This window comes from Pogona vitticeps, chromosome 2 (assembly GCF_051106095.1).
Source record: "Pogona vitticeps strain Pit_001003342236 chromosome 2, PviZW2.1, whole genome shotgun sequence".
Taxonomy (NCBI): domain Eukaryota; kingdom Metazoa; phylum Chordata; class Lepidosauria; order Squamata; family Agamidae; genus Pogona; species Pogona vitticeps.
In genome coordinates this window covers 209,943,908-209,964,370 of record NC_135784.1, presented here as the reverse complement: position 1 = coordinate 209,964,370, position 20,463 = coordinate 209,943,908, and the positions used below count along the sequence as shown (strand labels likewise).

The window sequence follows — 20,463 nt, the reverse complement described above, 5'->3', positions numbered from 1 at the left end:
CTTGAGGGAGCAGACGTTTGGTAGCATGCCTCGAGGTTGTCGGGTCAAGCTGGATGTAGGCTTGATGCTGATGTCGAGGTGGCGATGGTGACTGAGAAGACTCCGATGGCGAAGCATAAATGTAGCTAATCCTCCTGGATCTGATAAATTCACTGGTGTCATACGCGGGATAAAAGTAGTCCTCACGGTATCGGCGTTGATCACCATGCCGATCCACCTCCACGTAAAGCGGTTTCTGGTGTTCTGCAAAAGCATGACGCTGAGCGGTATGTGGGAGTACTATTACGTCCCACTGCTGAGAAAGCTGCCAGCATGGAGATAGATGCCAATGCTTCACAAGCCACTTACGAGGAGGAGATTGTTGTGGTGAAACCTCCAAGTTAGATAACTCGATCACCGTTGCCTGCCCACTGGACACAGGACTTGAATGGGCCGAGGCCAGGCTGGAGAATACATCTGCCTCAGAATGGCCGGGAGTTGGAGACAAGCTTGGTACCAACATCAAAGCCTGTGGTCCTGACTGTTGTATAAAGGCATCCTCCTCCGAGAAAGACTTGGGGTCATGTATGTCCCTGGAAGATTCCTTGAGGATAGGGGATGGCAAAGCGCCTTGAGCTGGAGAAAGTTCCTTAGTTTGCACAGATTTAGAAGGGTGTTTGACCTTCTTGTGCTTAACTGTCTCCTTCTTCTTCTTAGGATTCTTGGCTGGTGGTACTTTCAATACTGATGCCAACCCCAATACCGAAGACTTTTTTGGTTTGGAGATTTTGGAAGAAGCCCTGGATGATGGAGTAGCAGGTGCCAACAAAGCAGCGGTATCAGGACAAGGAGTTGGAGGTGCCAAAAACACTACATACTCCATGGTTGTCGGGCCCAAAGGTGTTAGCGACTTCTCCCAAAGGTAAGATCGGAAGTGCCGTAAGTGGAGTTTGAGTGCGGGCTTAGTTAATTTCTTGCACTCCTGGCAGGAATTGGGTTGATCCCTTTCCCCTAAACAGAACAAACAGCAGTCGTATCCATCCGAAAAGGGGATTTTACCAGCACACAACACACAACGTTTGAAAGGGCCCAAAGAGGCCATAAAATTTGGCGGGAAAGGTGACGATGGCTAAGGAAGGGATAGTCAGCTCACGGGAAACGTCCAATAAGTCCAGATCAACCAAGAAATCAAGCCGAGGAATAAAAATGATTTAAGTCCAATCTGCAATCCAAATCAGAATCCATAAACAGTCCAAGGGTCAAACAAGATAAACTGTCAGCCGAATTTTTAAAAAATCGAAAACCAGGTCAGTCTGAGTCAAAATATCCAGAGAAGATAATACGTAGTCAGGAAACAGTTCGAGATCAAAGCCAAAGATTTCAAAGACTTAACAGCTCTAGTAATGCGAAGAAGTCCTATTGCAGCGGCAGCAAAAAGGAACTGAGGTACCGCAGGCGGCAGGAGCATGCGCGACACAGGTAAACATTATATTAGCCAGTTTATTAGCTCTAGAATATTCTGAAGAGTCCTGCGCAGGCGCAGTTTAACCCATTCGTGTGCATTCACAGAGACCACGAAGAAGAATGTATATCCTCCAGCTGTTAACATTAGAAGTGGTGGTAGTCATGAGAGAATCAATACCACCGTCAACCAGGGTGGATTTTATTTAAATAAAATTGATTCAAATCACAATTTAAATTTTTGAAAATCAGTTTTTACAAATTTTTTAAAATCATTTTTAAAATTTAAATTTAAATTTAAATCAATTTACATTTTAAAAATCATTGATTATTGAGCTTTTTTCTCAAACAATAAGAGTGTTTGATCCTACTGTCGTCTTGCTTAGCATTTACCACAACAAATTAACTAATTTTGTTACTAGGCTAGAATGAAGATTTACTGGAAATACTAGCTAGGCAACTGTCAGGTAATTTTGACATACAAATCTTTTAATTATCAATTTAATTGGTCTGATTAAGTCTGGCCAACATGAAAGACAGAAGAAACAGATTGTTATATAACTCCTGATTACAGTGGTCTTCAAATAAAAGCAGCGACAAGACTAATGATAATTTTAAGGGGCTTCAGCCACACCAGCAGTAATGATATTTTACAATATTTCTATTCCACACCAAGTTAGAAAGACTTCTCAGTCATTTTCACCAAAAATGTGTAGATGAAAGTTTGATTAAACACACTCTGATACACTCACACATCCCAACCCCCTCATTCCAAAAAAAGACATAAAACAGAAACATTATGTCCTATAAACCGAAACAGTGCAATGTGATAGGTTCAGGAGCACAGAATGAAATCTGCTATTTAACCTCACTCAGCTTCATATTTTAAGAGAAACAGAAAAATCAACACATGAGCCAAAATCTAAAAATGTACATCCATATCCAGTGTAATGAGAATTAAGACTCCCCTCCACTCCCGATGATTTAAAACATACACAAAAAACCCTGCTCCAGAACCTCCCAATCGGAATGTTAGGATGCAAAAAGATGACTGCTGCATCTGGTCAAGGGTTTCTCTTTATTTGGTCTGTATACTCCATACTGTTCTATTACAGTGACAACATGTGCAACTTTCAATCTGCTGAAAATATCAGTATCTCAGAACAGACAGCAGAAGATAGCTCAATATCATGGCCTGCTCAGTTCCTTTAATCTCAGTATTAAAATTATATGTGGAAAGGTGGTAGATATTTGAGGAAAGAATACCTAATTATGTTAAAAAGCAGTTTCATATCTTTAATCAACTATATGGACTAACAACTCTTCCCACAAATAGCTCAATGTTTTACAGCTCTACTTTTATATAGCACACTGCATGGCACCATGAGATTCCTAGTCTAATATAATGTAAAATTACATCCAATTTATACTGACCCCTTTATACGTTTTCTAGGTGTAAGTAGTTAGAACCCATTCATAAATCTCCTTCTAGCATTGCTCTGGGACTGTGCAGTTTGCCCAAGGCTGCATGAGTAACAAGATGTATTTAACTCCACTAGTTATATGCACTCTAGGAGATCTCATCTGTCCCTTCTCACACACACTGATGATTCAAACCTCCACCTTCTAGCCCAGCCATTCTCAGTGAGGAGCATATGATCTTCTGACACATTTGAAGGGGGCCACAGACTGGAAATAATTCTTCACACACCACCTTATAAGATTTTTATGTAACTTCTACAATTCGGATTCAGCCTATATTTCTTTCATATTCTGTTTATTGCCATGGTTGGAAAAAAAAAGGCTGAGAACAACTCCTTTAGCCCCATGTGGAAGCCATAAATCTTTTTTTCAGCCTCTGCAGTCCAGCAGGCAGTATGCAATGCAATAAAAGAGCATAAGTGAGACATGTCTCAGAGAACACAATAATGAATCCAAAATGACATAACATGTTCTTGGAGGGTACTGTTAAACCTGAAAGCAAGAATTTAGCCAGGGTTGTTATAAGGAAGAACGGAACCTTCCAAATGCATCCTTAAGCACAACTGAATGAAGAGAGAAGCCTACTATGATTATTCTTGACTATTACTCTTAGCATCTATATAATTTTACACTGTCAAATCTTTTATAATGAAGTTTGCTACAGCTCAACAAACTAAATCAGCTTTATGTTACATTTATTACGTTTACCCAAAAATTTTTTTAAAAAAAAGGAATGCAGAGACACCAGTTTGATTTGTTCTGTCATTGACATTTCCCAATTAAGGGATAATGGCCAAAATCTAGATTTCTATATGTCTGGTAGAAACAAAATCTGTGTCATGCAGCCATCAGAAGGTGGCATTTCAATGTGGGAGACAAGTCATGCTTATTTATGAAGACCTGGACAAGTCATTCTCTGTCTAACGTACTCTGTCTAACGTACTCACAAATGTGTCATACAGATACAAATTGGTTGAAGCCCTAACAAGAAGTTCAGAATACAAATGTAGATTCATTACAAACAGAAGCCTTTTTAAAATTGGAAGATGGCTACAGAATGTAACCAAAAATGACTGAGGAAACTGTAGAAGCTATGTATTGTGGGTGAGCTGGACTTAGACAAAGCATACATTTCATAACGCCAAATTACTTAATTGAGATAGCAACAAGCTTCACCACCAACAAAAACACCCCATTTTACTACTGGTTCAACAAGTTGAGCAGCAATCTCCCTAGAAACAAGGCTGTTCGCTTAACAGAGAGAGCCCATCTGTTTCATTCCTGCTTTCTCACTGGCAAGGTTAGCATTCAGCTAGTTCCATTGTCTAACGTATCAATTATTGAAGCTCCCTACTAGATCAGTATCAAGCTACTATGCATCTAATGAAAGGCACCCAAGACTGTAATTAAAGAACCAGTGGAAAAGACGTCTATAATTGAAAGAATGCATACAGTATCTATATAAGACATACAAGGAATACTAAAATCAGGACACTTGAAACTCAAGAGGCTCTTATCAGAACACAATCACAAAGAGCTTAGAATAATCTTAGAATTCTCTTTTCACTGAATTGAGGAGGGAATAAACAGAACATGCTTTCAGAAATCTGCAGTATGTTTTGACTCAGGTTCTACATAATGTGCTCAACAATTTTTTCCTAAAGGGGCATCACAAGCCTTCTACTCCACTGACTCCTGTACTGTTTCCTTCACCATGAACTCCAAACACTATGCTGTGGTAGTTGGAAGCCCAGACATACCTTTTTTTACTACTTGCAAGCAAGGAGAGAGGCAAGAGAGTGCCAGCATAAAGTCTAGTAACAACTTTGCTTGACAACTATTCTGTGTAGACTTAAAATACAGCAGACATCTACAGGGACCAATAAGTGGGTGCAAATAATGTTCTGAACTTGGAATTTTACCTCAGCAGAAATACAGTGGTGCCTCGCTTAGCGATTGCTTCGTTTAACAATGAAATCGCTTAGAGATGACTTTTTCGGAGCGATCTTGCGCTCCGTTTAACAATGGTTCCTATGGGCGATTTTCGCATAACCATGTTTGGGACCATGCTTCGCATAGCAATGACGGTTTGGGTCCCCCTGTTTCGCTTAACGATGGTTTTGACAGCCTCATATTGGCTGTTTTTAAAATGTTTAAAAATGTTTAGAATGCTTGAAATCATAAGTGCACTTAATAAAACCTTTGTTAAACTAATTTGACTTTGTTTCGACTCTTTTTAAATTTGTTGTAATTCTTCCCCCCATTGAGATGCATTGAAGAGGTTTCAATGCATTTCAATTGGGGAACCATGTTTCGCTTAGCGATGTTTCCTATGGCGATTTTCGCTTAAGGACGTCAATCCGTTCCCATTGGAACGGATTATCCGGTTTTCAATGCATTTCTATGGGAAACCGTGTTTCGCTTAGTGATGAAATCGCTCAGCAGCAATTTTTTGGGAACCAATTATCATCATTAAGCGAGGCACCACTGTATGGCTAATTATTGCACAGTATCTGACAGAAAGCTAAATGAGAAAATGTGAGAGTGTAAAGTATACTGAAGGCAGCCCTTACAGTTTAAACAATTTCAAATTTTAAAAAAAGATGTTTTATTCGTATGGCATGATTCCATGTTTAGTATTCCTCTCCTGCATCTGCATTACCTGCCTATTTTCACTAGACCTGGTGGGGATTTCTGGCAGCCCATTTGAACTCCTTTGATTTGAAATTATGTGAATAATATAAAATACATAGTTTCACTTTTTTTCAGCTGGCAAAGTTACAATAAGTAGAAGAGAATTCATAAGGATAGAACATCTTGAAGACTTAACACTTTATCTGTGGAATGAGTAGCTCCATAAATGTCACTGTTTGTGTGAGGCCAATCTATCTAAGCCTATGATTATAAATTTCATTACAGTGGTGCCTCGTTTAACTATTACCCCGCTCCACAACGAAATCACTTCACGACAATGTTTTTGCGATCGCAATACGATGTTTAAATAGGAAAAACCGCTTGACGATGATCAGTCCCCTACTTCGGGAACCGATTTTTCACTTAACGACAATCAGAAAACAGCTGATTGTTGGGTTTCAAAATGTCTCCCCACTGTGTAAAATGGCTCCCCGCTATATTAATCATGGATTCCTCGCATTACAGGCACCAGAAAATGGCCGCCCTATGGAGGATCTTCGCTGGACGGTGAGGTATTTCGCCCATTAGAACGTATTAACCGTTTTTTAATGCATTCTAATGGGTTTTTTATTTTCGCTTGACGACAATTTCATTGTACGGCGATTTTGCTGAAATGGATTATCATTGTCAAGCGAGGCACCACTGTATTTGATTAAAATGTATTCTTAATATAAATGAATTCATCAAATAAGATAATAAAGTCTGTAACTACTATTTAAATAAAACTACAAAGTTCTAAAATGAAAGAAACAGCAGGTGAACTGTGGGAACACCAACTTTGATAAACTCAAACTTTTTAAAAAGCCTCTGATTTTTTTTTTACTCAGATTCCAGAATTTGGATTATCTTGGTACAAAATTTTGATGCATGTGTGACTGTACATTTGTTTTAAGCACATACGACCCACCTACAAATAAATGAAAAACTCATAGTGCCATTTTTATTACACATAGGCATACATAATAATAAACATTGTGAACTGTTATCAGTCTAATAAGAAATATATTTATCACCACTTTGGTAGACCCTTTTTTTGTTTTGGACAATTAAGAGTTGCAAAACTCTTCAACTAATCTTTGTATAACATTTGCATATATGATATTATATGATTAAGTTATTTGAAAACAGAAGTATCTGTTTATTGCCTGGAAAGTCATGTTTCCATTTTTTAAATGTGAATGCTTCCCATTTTATTATTGTAGAACACTGATTACAATACTGTATGAGTATTCAAGATATTTACTAAAGATACCATTGCATTAATGGCCCAGCTTAAGTTTAAGAAAATTCTACTCAATCCTTATATAGCTCTTGCAATTATGTTACTTGCAATTATGTTATAATTACAAGAGCTGACAGATAAAGGAATTGTTTTATATGGTGCCTTTTAAATCTTAAAAGCAGTTTTTACTTCTAAAAAAAGAGGGAAAGTTGAACTGCAAATTAAGCATCTTCTCTTCTGTCTATATGAACATTTCAGTTTAGCTGCCTTCCACAAAACTTTTTGTGCACTTTTTTGAATGAAAAGGCAGTTTGTTTTTTGTGACTGCAATTCTATGCCTTCTCAACTCAGTGAAACTTACTTTTTAGACTCTCCATAAGGGAAATCCCTCAATAAGGCAAGCCATGGCCTTAGTCTGCAAAATCTTAGCCAGGGTGTTAATGACAGACCTGTCGGCCGATATTAATTCATACAGTTGCCTTAAGACAGAAATAAGTCGAGAGCACATACTACTAGGATGACTACTACTACCATCACTTTTCATTGAATTAGTATCTCATGGTTACACTCAACTATCATACTCCAGGAAACATCTATAGCAGGGTCAGGTATTCTCTAGATGCTCTGGATTACAACACCCTCTAGCCATGCTGGCTGGAGCTAATGGTAGCTGCCCTCCAGATATTTGGCCTACACTACCACTGTTCGACAGTATTCAACATCACTTATGCTTCAGTAAAACTTCTCTCATCATAAATGATGAACAAAATTATCCGGAAAGACTACTACTTACAAAATATCTATCATTTTACAAGATGCAGGGTTCTCATGTCACTGTTCTTAAAATTCACACAATAGCTAGAGGTCTCCACTGATGCTGAACTACAAGGACTGCTATACTGCATGTCATTTGACCTTTAAAAGCATGGTTTTACTTTCTTCTGCATTAATATTATCTGCACAGTGATAAAGTGAAAAGTTTCAGAAGCATATTTCTAAAAAGATGGAATCAGCACATGGCTCCTTGAACTTGGACACAGGTCGTTAAGACTCCACTTCATTAGGAAGAAAGTGTAACAAACAGAGCGATGCCACAAAAAATGGTACATATGAATATCAATGTGTTATTAAAAAATAATTTTAAATGGTAACCAGCGCATATGAAAGGACAGAAAGAGATGCCTACCTTTAAACCGACTGCTATAAGATCTGTAACAACACTGTGTGAAAAAATGGGAGAAAATGGAGAAGTTAGAAAAGTAATTATTGCACAGATAGTGGTAAATAAGTGGTAAATAAAGCTAATGGAAGAAAAAATATCAGAAGAATGAAGTGAGTTATGGAGTTTTTTTTGCAGAACAAATGGAACAGTTTAGTAACACACAGCATGAGGAAAGAAGAGATTCATTAGAACAAGTACCGGTAACTTTACACAAAGTTCACTGAAAGATTCTTGTTCTTTAATCACATATACAAGTATGAGCATGGTAGATTTTTCTTTTCCCTAGCAAATGTATTTTCCATTAAATTTCCACTTCTTTGGGGGAAATATCTATGTTGAAATAAATAGAACTCACATACCACAGCAAATTATTTCTGTATTATGACTATGTCTCCTTAAGTTCAGTAAGGTCACAAAAAAGAATTCAGTTTCTCCCATATTTTTTTCATGCCCTGCCTGTATGCTAGATACCATTGTCATACAGTGACATTACATCTATGTGAGGATCTAGTAGATTAAACAACAACAACAACAACAAAAGCTGTTGGGCCCTTGTATGCAATTCAAAGGTTACAGTGGTTGACACCTTGAAAAAATTACAATCAGAAGCTATCAAGTAAGGATTGAAAGCTGGCTTTTGTGGGTAATTTTCTAGTGGTGTAATAAAGGTATCACCCACTCTCACCTTTTAGTAAACAGAAACCCTTAGGGAACAGAGTGGCTCTGTTGAGTTAGAATTTTCTCCACCCAAAAAATAAAATAAATAAAGACAAGCCAGAGATGCATTTATCTCTAAGGAATAAAATATAATCTTAGTTATTCACTCCCACTTATAGAAAGAGATTCAAATGAGTCTGAAAGACAGGAAACATTAAACCAATATTACGGTATAACTATACTCTTTTCTGAGAAAGTTAGCTTAGTGTTAAAATAATGTAATGCTTATATAGCTGCTAATTACTTCTCTCCCTCCAATATTCAAGTCTATCCCACCATGTAATTTTTTTATCATCAGGGGCTACAGGACTACAAGGCACAGCCTCTTCTGTTAATATGGAGCATCCACACTTGAGGCTTCAAAAGTTAAGATTTTGGGAGAACAAACTGGATAAAGGGAGGAACCAAAGTTGCAACCCTTGAACATTGCTGCCTTGCAATTTCAAAAAAACAAAGTTCCTAGACATCACCTTTGTTTTGCTCATTACTGATCCCATTTGGGAGAAACCAACTTCCCTTTTACTCTAGAGAGGACTTGTGTGTTCCTGGCAAGCAGAAACAGACACAATTTTCTTATATTTTGCATGTAGCTGATATAAAACATAGTTACTAATTTTTCCTACATCAGAATGAGAGATAAATCTGGCAAATCAAACAATCAAGCAAAAGATGGGCTGTATCCAATTGTAGGACGGATACTTAGTGGCTATTCCTGTTTGCATTAGCACATACTTGTCACAATACTGATTCCTGGACAAGAACTTTTTGCTAAAATATCACACCATCTGTGATACATTCAACACATAATTTGTGATGCAATCAATGCAGCATTTTTCAGTTACACTAAATGAATAAGGCTTAACTGAAATGATACAAAGTAATACTCAACTGACCACCTTCCAAAATCTTCTAAGTTAAGTATGCATGGGAGATTTTAAATAGATTCATAATAACTGGAGTTATTTTCCTTACAGCCTCACTGCCCTTTTGTTGTTAAGGTTACCAACCACCTTTGGCCAGGCTTGATTAATTTATCAATTTAATAATTAGTGTTATATATTTAAATATGTCAGTGCTGCTTGTATTATCAATGAGTAGATAAAATCAAATTCAAAACTAAGATGCAGTGACTGATATACTGTTGCGTTACTACACATAAAAATAACTTTAGGAGGCACACTGCCTCAAGTTAAAAGAACTCTATAGATATTATCTTGTTGCATGCAAATGTCTAAAGATTTCTTAACTTGAAACAAATCACCTCCAAAGTTATGCCTTTTGTGTAGCACTGCAACAAGATTTCAGCAAATATGAAAGTGCTGTTATTTGGATGTAACACTTGCCAACATTTCTGACTAATAATAAATTAACTATTATGTCAGAAATGTGCCTCAAAATGGAGCTGCAACAGATTCATAGTACAACCACTATATTACAGCACTACTGAAGCTATTAAGCAATACATTTTATTGGGTCCAAGCTGAGAATACAAAATACATTAGGTGGGCAAAGCTGCATCAGACGTGGCGTCACAGATGTTAAATGACTTTCTATCGCAGCCTCTTTTGGTATATCATTCCTTTAGGCACAATGGCTGCTATTCTAATAGATGAAGAAAATAAACAATAGTAAGTTAAGAAAACTGAAAAGTGATAAACAAGGTGGATAAAAATTAATACTTAAAAAAATCAAATTGATTTAAATTTTTAAAAATCATTTTTTAAAATTTCAGTTATAAAAAATCAAATTGATGTAAATCACAATTTAAATCACAACAAATCATTTTAAAAATGATTTTATTTAAATTGTCCAAAAATTGTTTTAAAAATTATAATAAATTTAAATAAAATACATACATACAAACAAACAAACAAACAAATAAATAAATGACAACAAAAATATTGGTTGTTCTGGGTTTTTCGGGCTCTTTGGCCGTGTTCTGAAGGTTGTTCTTCCTGACGTTTTGCCAGTCTCTGTGGCCGGCATCTTCAGAGGACAGCAACCACTTAACTAGGGCTTATTTTGGGGGTAGGGCTTATATTATGAGCATCCTGAAAAATCATACTAGGGCTTATTTTCAGGGAAACAGGGTACTTTCAGGTTCATTTAAGAACTGTCAGATCTCACTACAACCACAGCCAGAAAACCAGTGAGTACAGTAGCTTCAGGTCCCTACCACATGTACAGCAAAGAGAACAAAACTGATTCTCTTGATATTATGTTTACGATTTACTGGAAAGATGAGGAATTGCTAGCTCATCATTCAGAAACACTCCTTTTCAGTTTTTAGCCATGCTTTATGTTGAGAATCAATCCTGTCTTTAAAAAAAAAAAGCAATTAGCCAGTGTTCTCTATTTGAACATAAAGGGCAGGTGGGGTTAACTGCAGCTTCCTGGTGCAAAAGCAGGAAACAAGTCAGCAAAGGAGTTCAGACATTTCCCATTTTATTCAACCAGGATTTTATTCTAAGACAGCCATACTGCCATAGAAAAAAGTGCAACTTACGTTCACCTTTATGACAGAGGTATGGAGAAGAAGTGTTATTAACCTAGCAAGGCAGGTCATTATTGCATTACTCGGAAGAACCAGGTTTTTCCAGTTTGACATATTAAAACTGTTTCACTGACAATTTCTGGCATGCTGTGATAAATCAAGATTTTCATCTGCAATTGCAAACTGCAGCTTTTAAACCTGAGATGCCTCAGCCCAGCCTCTACAATTCTGGGTTGCCACTATAATGACTCACACAAAAAACAGTCACAGGGGAACAGCCAGGGAAGAGCAGCAAACACTGCAAACCTTTGTCAGCAGAGCTGCTTTGGCAGGTCACAAATGGCCTATAGCTAGAGATGTTAGAGTCCACAAATAAACCATAAAAATAAAAAGAAATACTTTTTCTGAGAAATGTATATACAGTGGTGCCCCGCATAGCGAGGTTAATCCATTCCGGATTAACCTTCGCTATGCGAAAACATCGCTGTACGGGGCAGGAAAAGCCTATTGGAACGCATTAAACTTAGTTTAATGCGTTCCAATAGGCACCAAAACTTAACCCTCCAGCGATGTTTTCGCGGTCCGGCGGCCATTTTGGAGCCGCCGATCAGCTGTTCGGCGGCTCCAAAATGGCCGCCGGATGACCCGAAATGGCCCCGTCAGTGTTTTCGCGCCCTCCCCTTGCTTACCGAGGTCGCGAAAATGCTGCGGGGGGCATTTCGGGTCGTCCGCAGCCATTTTAATGGCCGCGGATGACCCGAAATGGCCCCCCGCAGCGTTTTCGCGACCTCGGTAAGCAAGGGGAGGGCGCGAAAACACTGACAGGGGGCCATTTCGGGTCATCTGGCGGCCATTTTGGACCCGCCGAACAGCTGATCGGCGGCTCTAAAATGGCCGCCGGACGCCCCAATCGTCGCAAAGCGAGTGTGGCGATTGGGGCAGCTCCGTATAGCGATCCCCAAAAAGGGATCGCTATACGGATTCTTCGTTATACGCTGCGCTCGTTAAGCGAGGCACCACTGTACATGGAAAATAAAAATAAAACATCCCCTGAAAATAAGCCCTAATGCATTTTTCGGAGCAAAAATTAATATAAGACCCTATCATATTTTCAGGGAAACACAGTACAGTACTAGAAGGAACCCTAAGGACAATGTCTTCATAAATTTCTATTTCTGTGCCACTTCACAGCAGAACATGATAGTGCCATGCAGCATAAATCAGTGTGTGCCAAACAAGTGGATGTAACTCTTAATGGATCATGCAGGATCATTATTGGCTACCTGAAACCCACCCCACGGAAAAGTCTATTATTAGTTTGGCATTGCCCCTCAGAAGTATGTTGAGAAATGCTAGCAAATAATGAACAATAACATAATACAGCACCAAACACAGCCACTTCATGGACACCAACACCCCCCCACACATAATGACTAACATTAATGAAAAATTTTCTGCACACCTTGCCAAATGGATGAATGCTGAAGAGTGCCTTCCACCAAGACAAGACTATAGCTGGACCATCTGGAAGTCACTTAATAGACTTTGAAGTGAAGTAGGAAGATCAAAGAATAATCAAATAAAATGAGGTTACTTGGATACATGACAAATTTTCTGTGGACAAATTCAACAAACGCAGCACTTATGTGCATGCAATTTATGCCCCACCACATGTACAAAAGATCTAGCAAATAGCCAAGATAACACTATTGAATTAGTCCACTTCTAGTCAAAAATAGTATAATTACCTTAATATTTTAATTTAATTTTTTTACTTATATTTCACATACTTTCATGATTATAAATTGTGTATTCATCAAAGAAAGAAAATTCTAGAGACTTGACATCATGTACAATTATACTGGTGTATAATTAAGTCATCAACAGTCACCATAATTATTGTAACCAGTTTAACTAAGCACAGCCATGGTATCCTCCTGGGGCAGCTGTCTGAGCTAGGGATCGGTGGCCTCATTTTGGCATGGCTCTGTTCCTTCTTAGGGGACCGTCCCCAGAGAGTGCAGTTTGGTGAGATGACTTCCACCTCGTGGATCCTCAATTGTGGGGTTCCGCAGGAGTCAATCATCTCGCCAATGCTATTTAATATCTATATGAGGCCGCTGAATAAGGTCACCCAGAGTTGTGGGGCTCTATATCATCAGTACGCTGATGACACCCAGCTCTACCTCTCCTTTTCTCCAACTGCAGTGGATGCTGTTCCATCCCTTGAACACTGCTTGGGGGCCATTCTGGAGTGGATGAGGGCAAACAGACTGAGGTTGAATCCGGACAAGACGGAAATCTTGCGCATGGGCAGCCCTGGCGTCAGTGGGTTGGGAAACTCCCTCTCCTTTGGGGGAGTGACTCTTCCCACAAAGAATGAGGTTTGCAGCTTGGGCCTCTGTCTGGACCCTGATCTCACCATGAAAACTCAGGTGACTAGGCACCCACTTTCCATCTTTGGAGGATTGCCCAGCTGCATCTCTATCTAGAGGCAGGGTCATTCACGACTTTGATTCATGCACTTGTAATCTCAAGAATAGACTACTGCAGTGCTCTCTACATGCGGCTACCCTTGAGGTTGATGCCGAGACTACAACTGGTTCAGAATTTGGCAGCCAGATTAATAACTGGGGTGAAGAATTTTCAGCACATCTCCACCATTCTGGCCACCCTTCATTGACTACCTGTTCATTTCCGCATGGACTTCAAGGTTATGATTATAACATTCAAAGCCCTAAATGGTTTAGGACCGCGGTATCTAGCAGAACACCTGCTCCCAGCCAGATATGTCCATAATATCCATTCTTCACAGGCAGGGTGGTTGAGGGCCTTGACCCCGAAGGAGGCCCGGAGGGAAAGAACAAGAAGCCAGCCCTTCTCAGCGTCCCCCCCCCCCCGGCCTGTGGAACAATCTGCCCATGGAGATACGCCTGGCACCCTCGTTGGAAGGGTTTAAACAAGCATTGAAAACTTGGCTCTTCCATCAGGCTTTCCCTGAGCATTAAGTTGCTGATATCTCTGCTTCCCTTTTATCATCCTTTTTGCAATCCTTTCATCATTCTTTCTACCATCTTTATAGCCATCTGTTTTAATTTATCCTACTGGTTATTGTTATCTCATGAGAAGAGAAGACTCCCTAGAAAAGACTCCCTGGAAAAGACCCTGAAGGCAAGCGGAGAAGGGGACGACAGAGGACGAGATGGTTGGACAGTGTCATCAAAGCTACCAGCATGAATTTGACCAAACTCCAGGAGGCAGTGGAAGACAGGAGGGCCTGTGTCCATGGCCTCACAAAGAGTCGGACACGACTTAACGACTAAACAACAACTAGTTATTGTATCTGTTGAATGTTTGTATTATTTTATTCTTATTGTGTTTTAATATTGTGTTGTTTGTCTTGTTGCTGTTGTTAGCCCCCCAGAGTGGCCCGGCTGCCACATGATGTGGGGTATAAATCTAATAAATAAATAAATAAAGTCAAAATTTTAAATTACATACTATTTTCCTGACAGACATCAGTACCTTTTAACCAATATCCTGTACTGTTATGCAACTTCAGCTTACTTAATTTTCAGAGTGTACAGCAAAGCCACCATAAACTGGCCCTTTAGACGGAAGGAAATTACAATGGGCTGAAAGCAGAAGACACCTGTAACAAGTGCCATAATACTTAATTTTCTGCCCTGGAACCCTACAATGACCACACATTGAAAAATTGGTACTTTTTCAGTATTAAATTGCATGAAAATCTACCGAAAAGGTGAACTGCATCTCTTAGAGATAACCAAAAAGAGCAATACCATTTTTTCATGATGCTTTTGGAGGATGGGCTTGGGAGTTGGGGAGCAGGAACAGCAAAACAGAATGAAGGGCTCACCCCTGCACCAAGGTCACACATTTAAATGTATTTCTCATAAAATCCCCAGTCACTCAATTTAAACCTTCACCTAGCTGACAAACATTGCTAAGCCCCTTCTACCATGTCAACTATTATTTTAACTTAAATACTGGTACATGGATTTCCTTGTTTTACTATTCCCTCCCCATTCTTTCCCCCCTTTCATATCATATCCATTAGGTTGTGAGCCTGCTGCAGGATTTTTTTTTTTAAAAAAAAACAGTACATAGATCATAGTAAATCTTAGTCCTTTAATACAATACAATGATAATAATTCACCACTGTAATTTATTAAAGTGTCTAAAACTTCCTAAGATTTCTGTAGTTTTCATAACCAGCCTTTCTAAGCTTGCGAGAGAATTTGACAGAAGAGCTTTTTCAAAAAAGGGTGGTGGGATTTCTCCTTCAAATTATCTGAGAAACACAAACCCAAGCCATAAGTTGTTTTAGGAGCCATTTCTCAGAAAGTGCAATGGCAAGGTTTGAGCACAATTTTAAAGAAACTGAAATGGTTAAAGATTTTGTATCTTTTACTGAGCCATCAAACCAAATGGAAACTGTAGCTAAGAAATCAGAAGAACACTGAAATGTAGGAGGGCAGCTATGAAGGAAGTAGAGAAGATAATCAAGTATAAAATATGTCACTGAAGACCAAGGCCAAGATTATCAACACAGTTGTATTTCCAAGTGTACATACAGATGTGGAAGTGGACAGTGAAGAAAGCCAACAGGATAAATAACGATCATTCAAAATATATTGCTGAGTTAAGCTATGCATACACCTTGGATTGCCGGAAGGACAAACAAGTGAATTCTAGATCAAATCAAGCCTAAACTCTCTCTAGAGGTAAAAATGGAAGAACTGAAGCTGACATACTTTGGGTGCCTCAAGAGAAAAAAAAAACACTTGCTAGAAAAAACAATAATGCTGGGAAATTTGAAGACAGGTAAACTGGAAGATCAAAAACAATGTGCATTGACTTCATAAAGGAAGCAACATGCTTGCGTTTGCAAGAGCCGAGCAAGGCTGTGAATAATAAGACATCCTGGAGGTCTCTCACTGATAAGATCACCACAAGTGAGAGGTGAGGGCACATTATAACAACATTAGTTCATCCTCACAGGATTCCTCAGGAGGTTACTACACTTTCATTTTAAGAGCAGAGGAGCCAAAGTTGAGAAACTTTTACTCAAGACCCTATCCTCTCAAAATTACAGCTAATTACAGTGGACAATCAAGCTCTTGGACATTTATCTTAAGCAGAAAGGGTATGTACCTACAACATGCTGAAATGCATATGCAAACACAAAGGTGAAAATATATTGTTCAGTGTAATGCATGCCTGATGTACTTTGAAAATATATTGAACAACACGAGGTAGTCATCTACTATCCATATTTTATAAGTGGAAATCTTAAGGAAAACAAATAGTACTAAGTTTCAAACCTAAAATATAATTTTATTTTCTATTATCTCCTCCACAAGCATAAGGGACATATAATTCGTCTCAAAGAAGATGTACATGTTCTAAAACATCAGAAATATTAACTTCCCAACAAATGCTGGAAGCTTAAGAATCCCTGCCCTCACTGCCTGAAGTGCATCACATATTTACAGAAAAATATCTGAACAATATCAAAGAAAAACAAAGAAATGCAGACCAGTGGAAAAACAGTATTTGGCATACCAATATTAAATACTCAGCTGAAAAGATGAGGTGCCACATTACACAAAATATCACATATTTTCTTGAAGATGTTACACAATGCATCATCAACAATGTGCACCATGTTAACATGGTATTAATAGCATAGCTAGATTACATTCAAAAGCTCCATACTTCTGACATGATGCTATGTTCAAACACTCATAGTAAGGTAGGAAAGACTAGTTTCCTGAAGTATAAGTTGTAAGTTGACATTAATGAAATTGATTTAATATGGAGTGTGGCCTTGGGAAAGCTGCACAGTCCCAGGATGTCGCCAGAATAAGGGAATGGTAAGCCATTTTTAGTACTCTCTACCTAGGAAACCCTGAAAAGATTCACCATAAGTCAGAATTGACAGCACACTATTATTATTATTAAACATTAAATGAATATAATGTCATTTAGATGCTCATGGTATTTCTTTAAGAACTGCTATATAACAAAATCCTCATTTGTGTACACTTCAGAGCTCCATTTATATTCACGTTTGAGTTTGAGTACAATCTTACTTGCATTCTTCAGAAATAATCTCAACTGAACTCAATTGGGCTCTTTATGTCAAGAGATAAAGGCTACAATCCAAAATTCAGTCTCCTAGGAACAAGCTCCACTGAATTCAATGACATGTCAACATGAACAGACATGCACAGGATAGTGCAGTAAATTCACCTCATACTAAATAAAAGGTCAGCACAAATGTAATCACTTATTTAATGAAACAGAATATTGGCTTCTAGAATTAAAATAAGAAATGTTGTAAATTTCAGTTTCCTTGTTTTATTACTGAAACAATATTTTAGATATCAATTCACTTTCTACTTCTTATAACAATATTTTAATTAAAAGATCAATAACATTCAGTTGATAAAGAAACCTGTGTTCTTTCAGACAAAGAATGATATCATTTTGGGGGCAATAGTTTACATAAAATGCATAAGATTTAGCATTCATTTATATGTGAGAACACTGTACCTTCTCATGGTATAGGCTTAAATTAAATACAGACATTAAAACATTTTTGTAACATAAAATACAGCTGTTATGTCATAAAATCATAGTGCATGAACTCAATTCAGGAATTACAGTACTGATTTCACTATCAGTTTTCTTTTTCACTATTGAAGCCTCACAGTGCCCACAGGTTTAAACAGCAAATAAAATATGGCCAAAAATCATAAGGCAAATGAGTTGGTAAATAAAATCAAGAAGTTCCACTGAGTTCTACTGTCTTGCTGATCTTTCTCGACAAGTCAGTCCAAAACTCTACATTCTTGCTTTATGCTGATCTACATACAGTAATGGTAGAAAACAATCACATTCAGAAGACCTAACATTTGAGACACTAAACAATATGGAAATTAAAACAATTACCTTGGCTTTTTCATCACTACTGTATAGGGGAAACTGTCTACTTACACTACAAGCTATCAAGATGGCAAAAAAAAGTAATATGAAACGTTTAAGTAGGCATCATCAGCTGATTTAAACATTTCAAGGCCAACTCTGCTACTGCGAAACACCGGGTCTGGTTTCACAGCCTTGGGAGACAAGAGTTCCAATTAATTAGTTAATGGACTTCATCAGTTCAAAGTCAAGATTACCGTGGTAAGCTTCTCCAGTTATTGTTCAACCCTACCTACTACACCATGCCAGACAGGAGGCTACGGTTCTCTTAAAGGGAAAAACAACTTTTCAAAAACTCGAATGATGCCGTGATTTCGAAAGTATTTTCTTAAAACGCATCCGCCACCTTTAACTTCAGGAGGCGCTCCCTTTATTTCCTGGTTCTTCCACGGAGGCTAAAAAGCCACGATGCGCTCCGACGAGCACCCGGCTGTTCCTCGGGAGAGCCTCCCATCTTCAAGATCACCATTCCCTCCCCTGCCTCCAAATTCCCTCCCAGAAGCAGCTTCTTTCGGCTCGCAGAACCCCCGCCGTCCCCGCCCCTTCCTCATCATGCGCACACCCGATTCCGCCATCCGTACCGGTTAGGAAATCATCATACTTCTCCCTCCCCCTATTTTTCCTACTTCATTGCCCCCCCTCTTCTCAACAGCACTTCAGTCTCGCAGCCACACCTGACAAGCGGTGGCCCTAGGATGGGGAATCAGGGCAGAGGGGGTGGAGACCAGAAAAAGGAAGGGGTGGAAGCCCCGTCCGATAGGTTTCGAGGCAGCCAGCCGGCTTTTATTGTCGTAACCCAAGAGGAAGAGAAAGCAGGGTGGGGATGGAGTATGTGGCTCTTTAGGCTGGCTCGCCCTTCCCCCCCCCCCGCCTCCCATCTCCTTCCTTCCGGACACAAAGGCCACCGAGGAAAACACGGAGAGGACCGAAAAGCCCAGCAGCGCCGGCGTGGTTCCGATCCCAGCGCAAATCACACGCCAGAAGTTTTCCCCAGGCTGGCTGAGAGCGGAGGGCCGAGCCGTGCCTGAGGGAAAAGTTAAGCCCTCTCTTCCCCCTCGCCTTCCTCCTCCTCTTCCTCCCTCCCCCAGGAAGGAGAAGGCAGGGGGAAAGGCTTGGTTGTTGTTGTTTTTTTTCTTTCCTTCGCCTTCCCCCTGCCCAGGAGGCGGCTCCGACGGCCAACTCCGCATGACCCCTCTTTTCCACACCCACCCAGGAAGGGGAGCCGAGAAAGGCAGGCGGGGAGGCCAAGAAAACAGGGTTCGGGGAGGGGCTGTGGGGGAGAAAACCGAGGCGGGGAGGCTGAGGCGCCCCACCTCCCGGCTGGAGCCCCTTGAGCTGCACGACTTCCCCGGCCGCAGCACCGGGGCGGCTGCCCCACCTACGTATAATGTGCTCCCCCCCCCAAGCGCTCACCTCTCCGCCTCAGTGGGGCACCTGGCCGGCTTCCTTCCTTCCTCCACTTCTCCCGCCCCCCCTCCCTCCCTCCTCCCCACCCTAAGCGAGCCCTTACCCTCCTCGTCCCCCGCCACAGCCCCAGACATGGTGTGTCGTTCTGTGTGACAAAGCCACAGAGAAGCCGCCGGCTGAGGAGAGGCGCGGGGTGGCTCCGTGGGGGGGGGGGAGAGGGGGAGGGACGGCGACCGGGGAGGGGGGGGGAGAGAGCGCCGCGAGAAGGGGCGGCTGGCTCCCCCACGCACTCCTCCTCAACAGGCGAGAGGAAATCTGCCCGTGCCCAAAACGGCCGGACGAGGTCGAGTCCTACTTACCCATCCATGGCACAGACAGGAGGAAGGAAGCGGCGAGGGACGGGACAGGGCGAAAGGGGGGAAGGGAAGGGAAAAGGGAGCGGAGCAGCCGCCTTTACCGAAGGGGAAAAACGAGAAAGGATGGGCGGAGGGGAGGGGGAGGGCGGACGACTTGCGCGCGCATGCGTGACGGCGTCTCGGTGGCCGGCCTCCTCTCCCCACGAGGGCTTGGAGTGGGAGGGGGAGGGAAGGACACACCCAGGCGTCAGTTGGGGTGGGAGGGATCAAGGGAGGTAAGGTGCGCGCGTGCGTTTTACGGCTTCTCTGTAGTAGCCTGAACGGGAAGTAGCCCGGCTCGGCGTTGAAAAGGCGCGCGCTTACGCGAGCGAGCGCCGATGCAAATAGACCCGCGCGCCCGGGGGTGCGCGCCGCC

The 20,463-nt window shown here is 40.5% G+C and overlaps 1 protein-coding gene across 6 annotated transcripts in view; it reads right to left on the bottom strand.

Moving 5' to 3' along the window:
* The window catches only part of PTBP3 (polypyrimidine tract binding protein 3), a 94,142-nt gene extending 73,931 nt beyond the window's left edge, over nucleotides 1–20,211 (bottom strand). Inside the window, exons 1-2 of one of the 6 annotated variants that reach the window (XM_072992008.2) lie at nucleotides 20,052–20,197; nucleotides 8,025–8,058 (exon numbers count right to left, since the gene is read on the bottom strand). In XM_072992008.2, coding sequence (XP_072848109.1) covers nucleotides 8,025–8,058; nucleotides 20,052–20,059 — 42 coding nt within the window. In that variant the 5' untranslated portion in view covers nucleotides 20,060–20,197. The other 5 variants (XM_020791085.3, XM_072992009.2, XM_078384874.1 and 2 more) reach the window with 5 other exon arrangements.
* Between the last annotated feature and the right edge of the window lie 252 nt (nucleotides 20,212–20,463).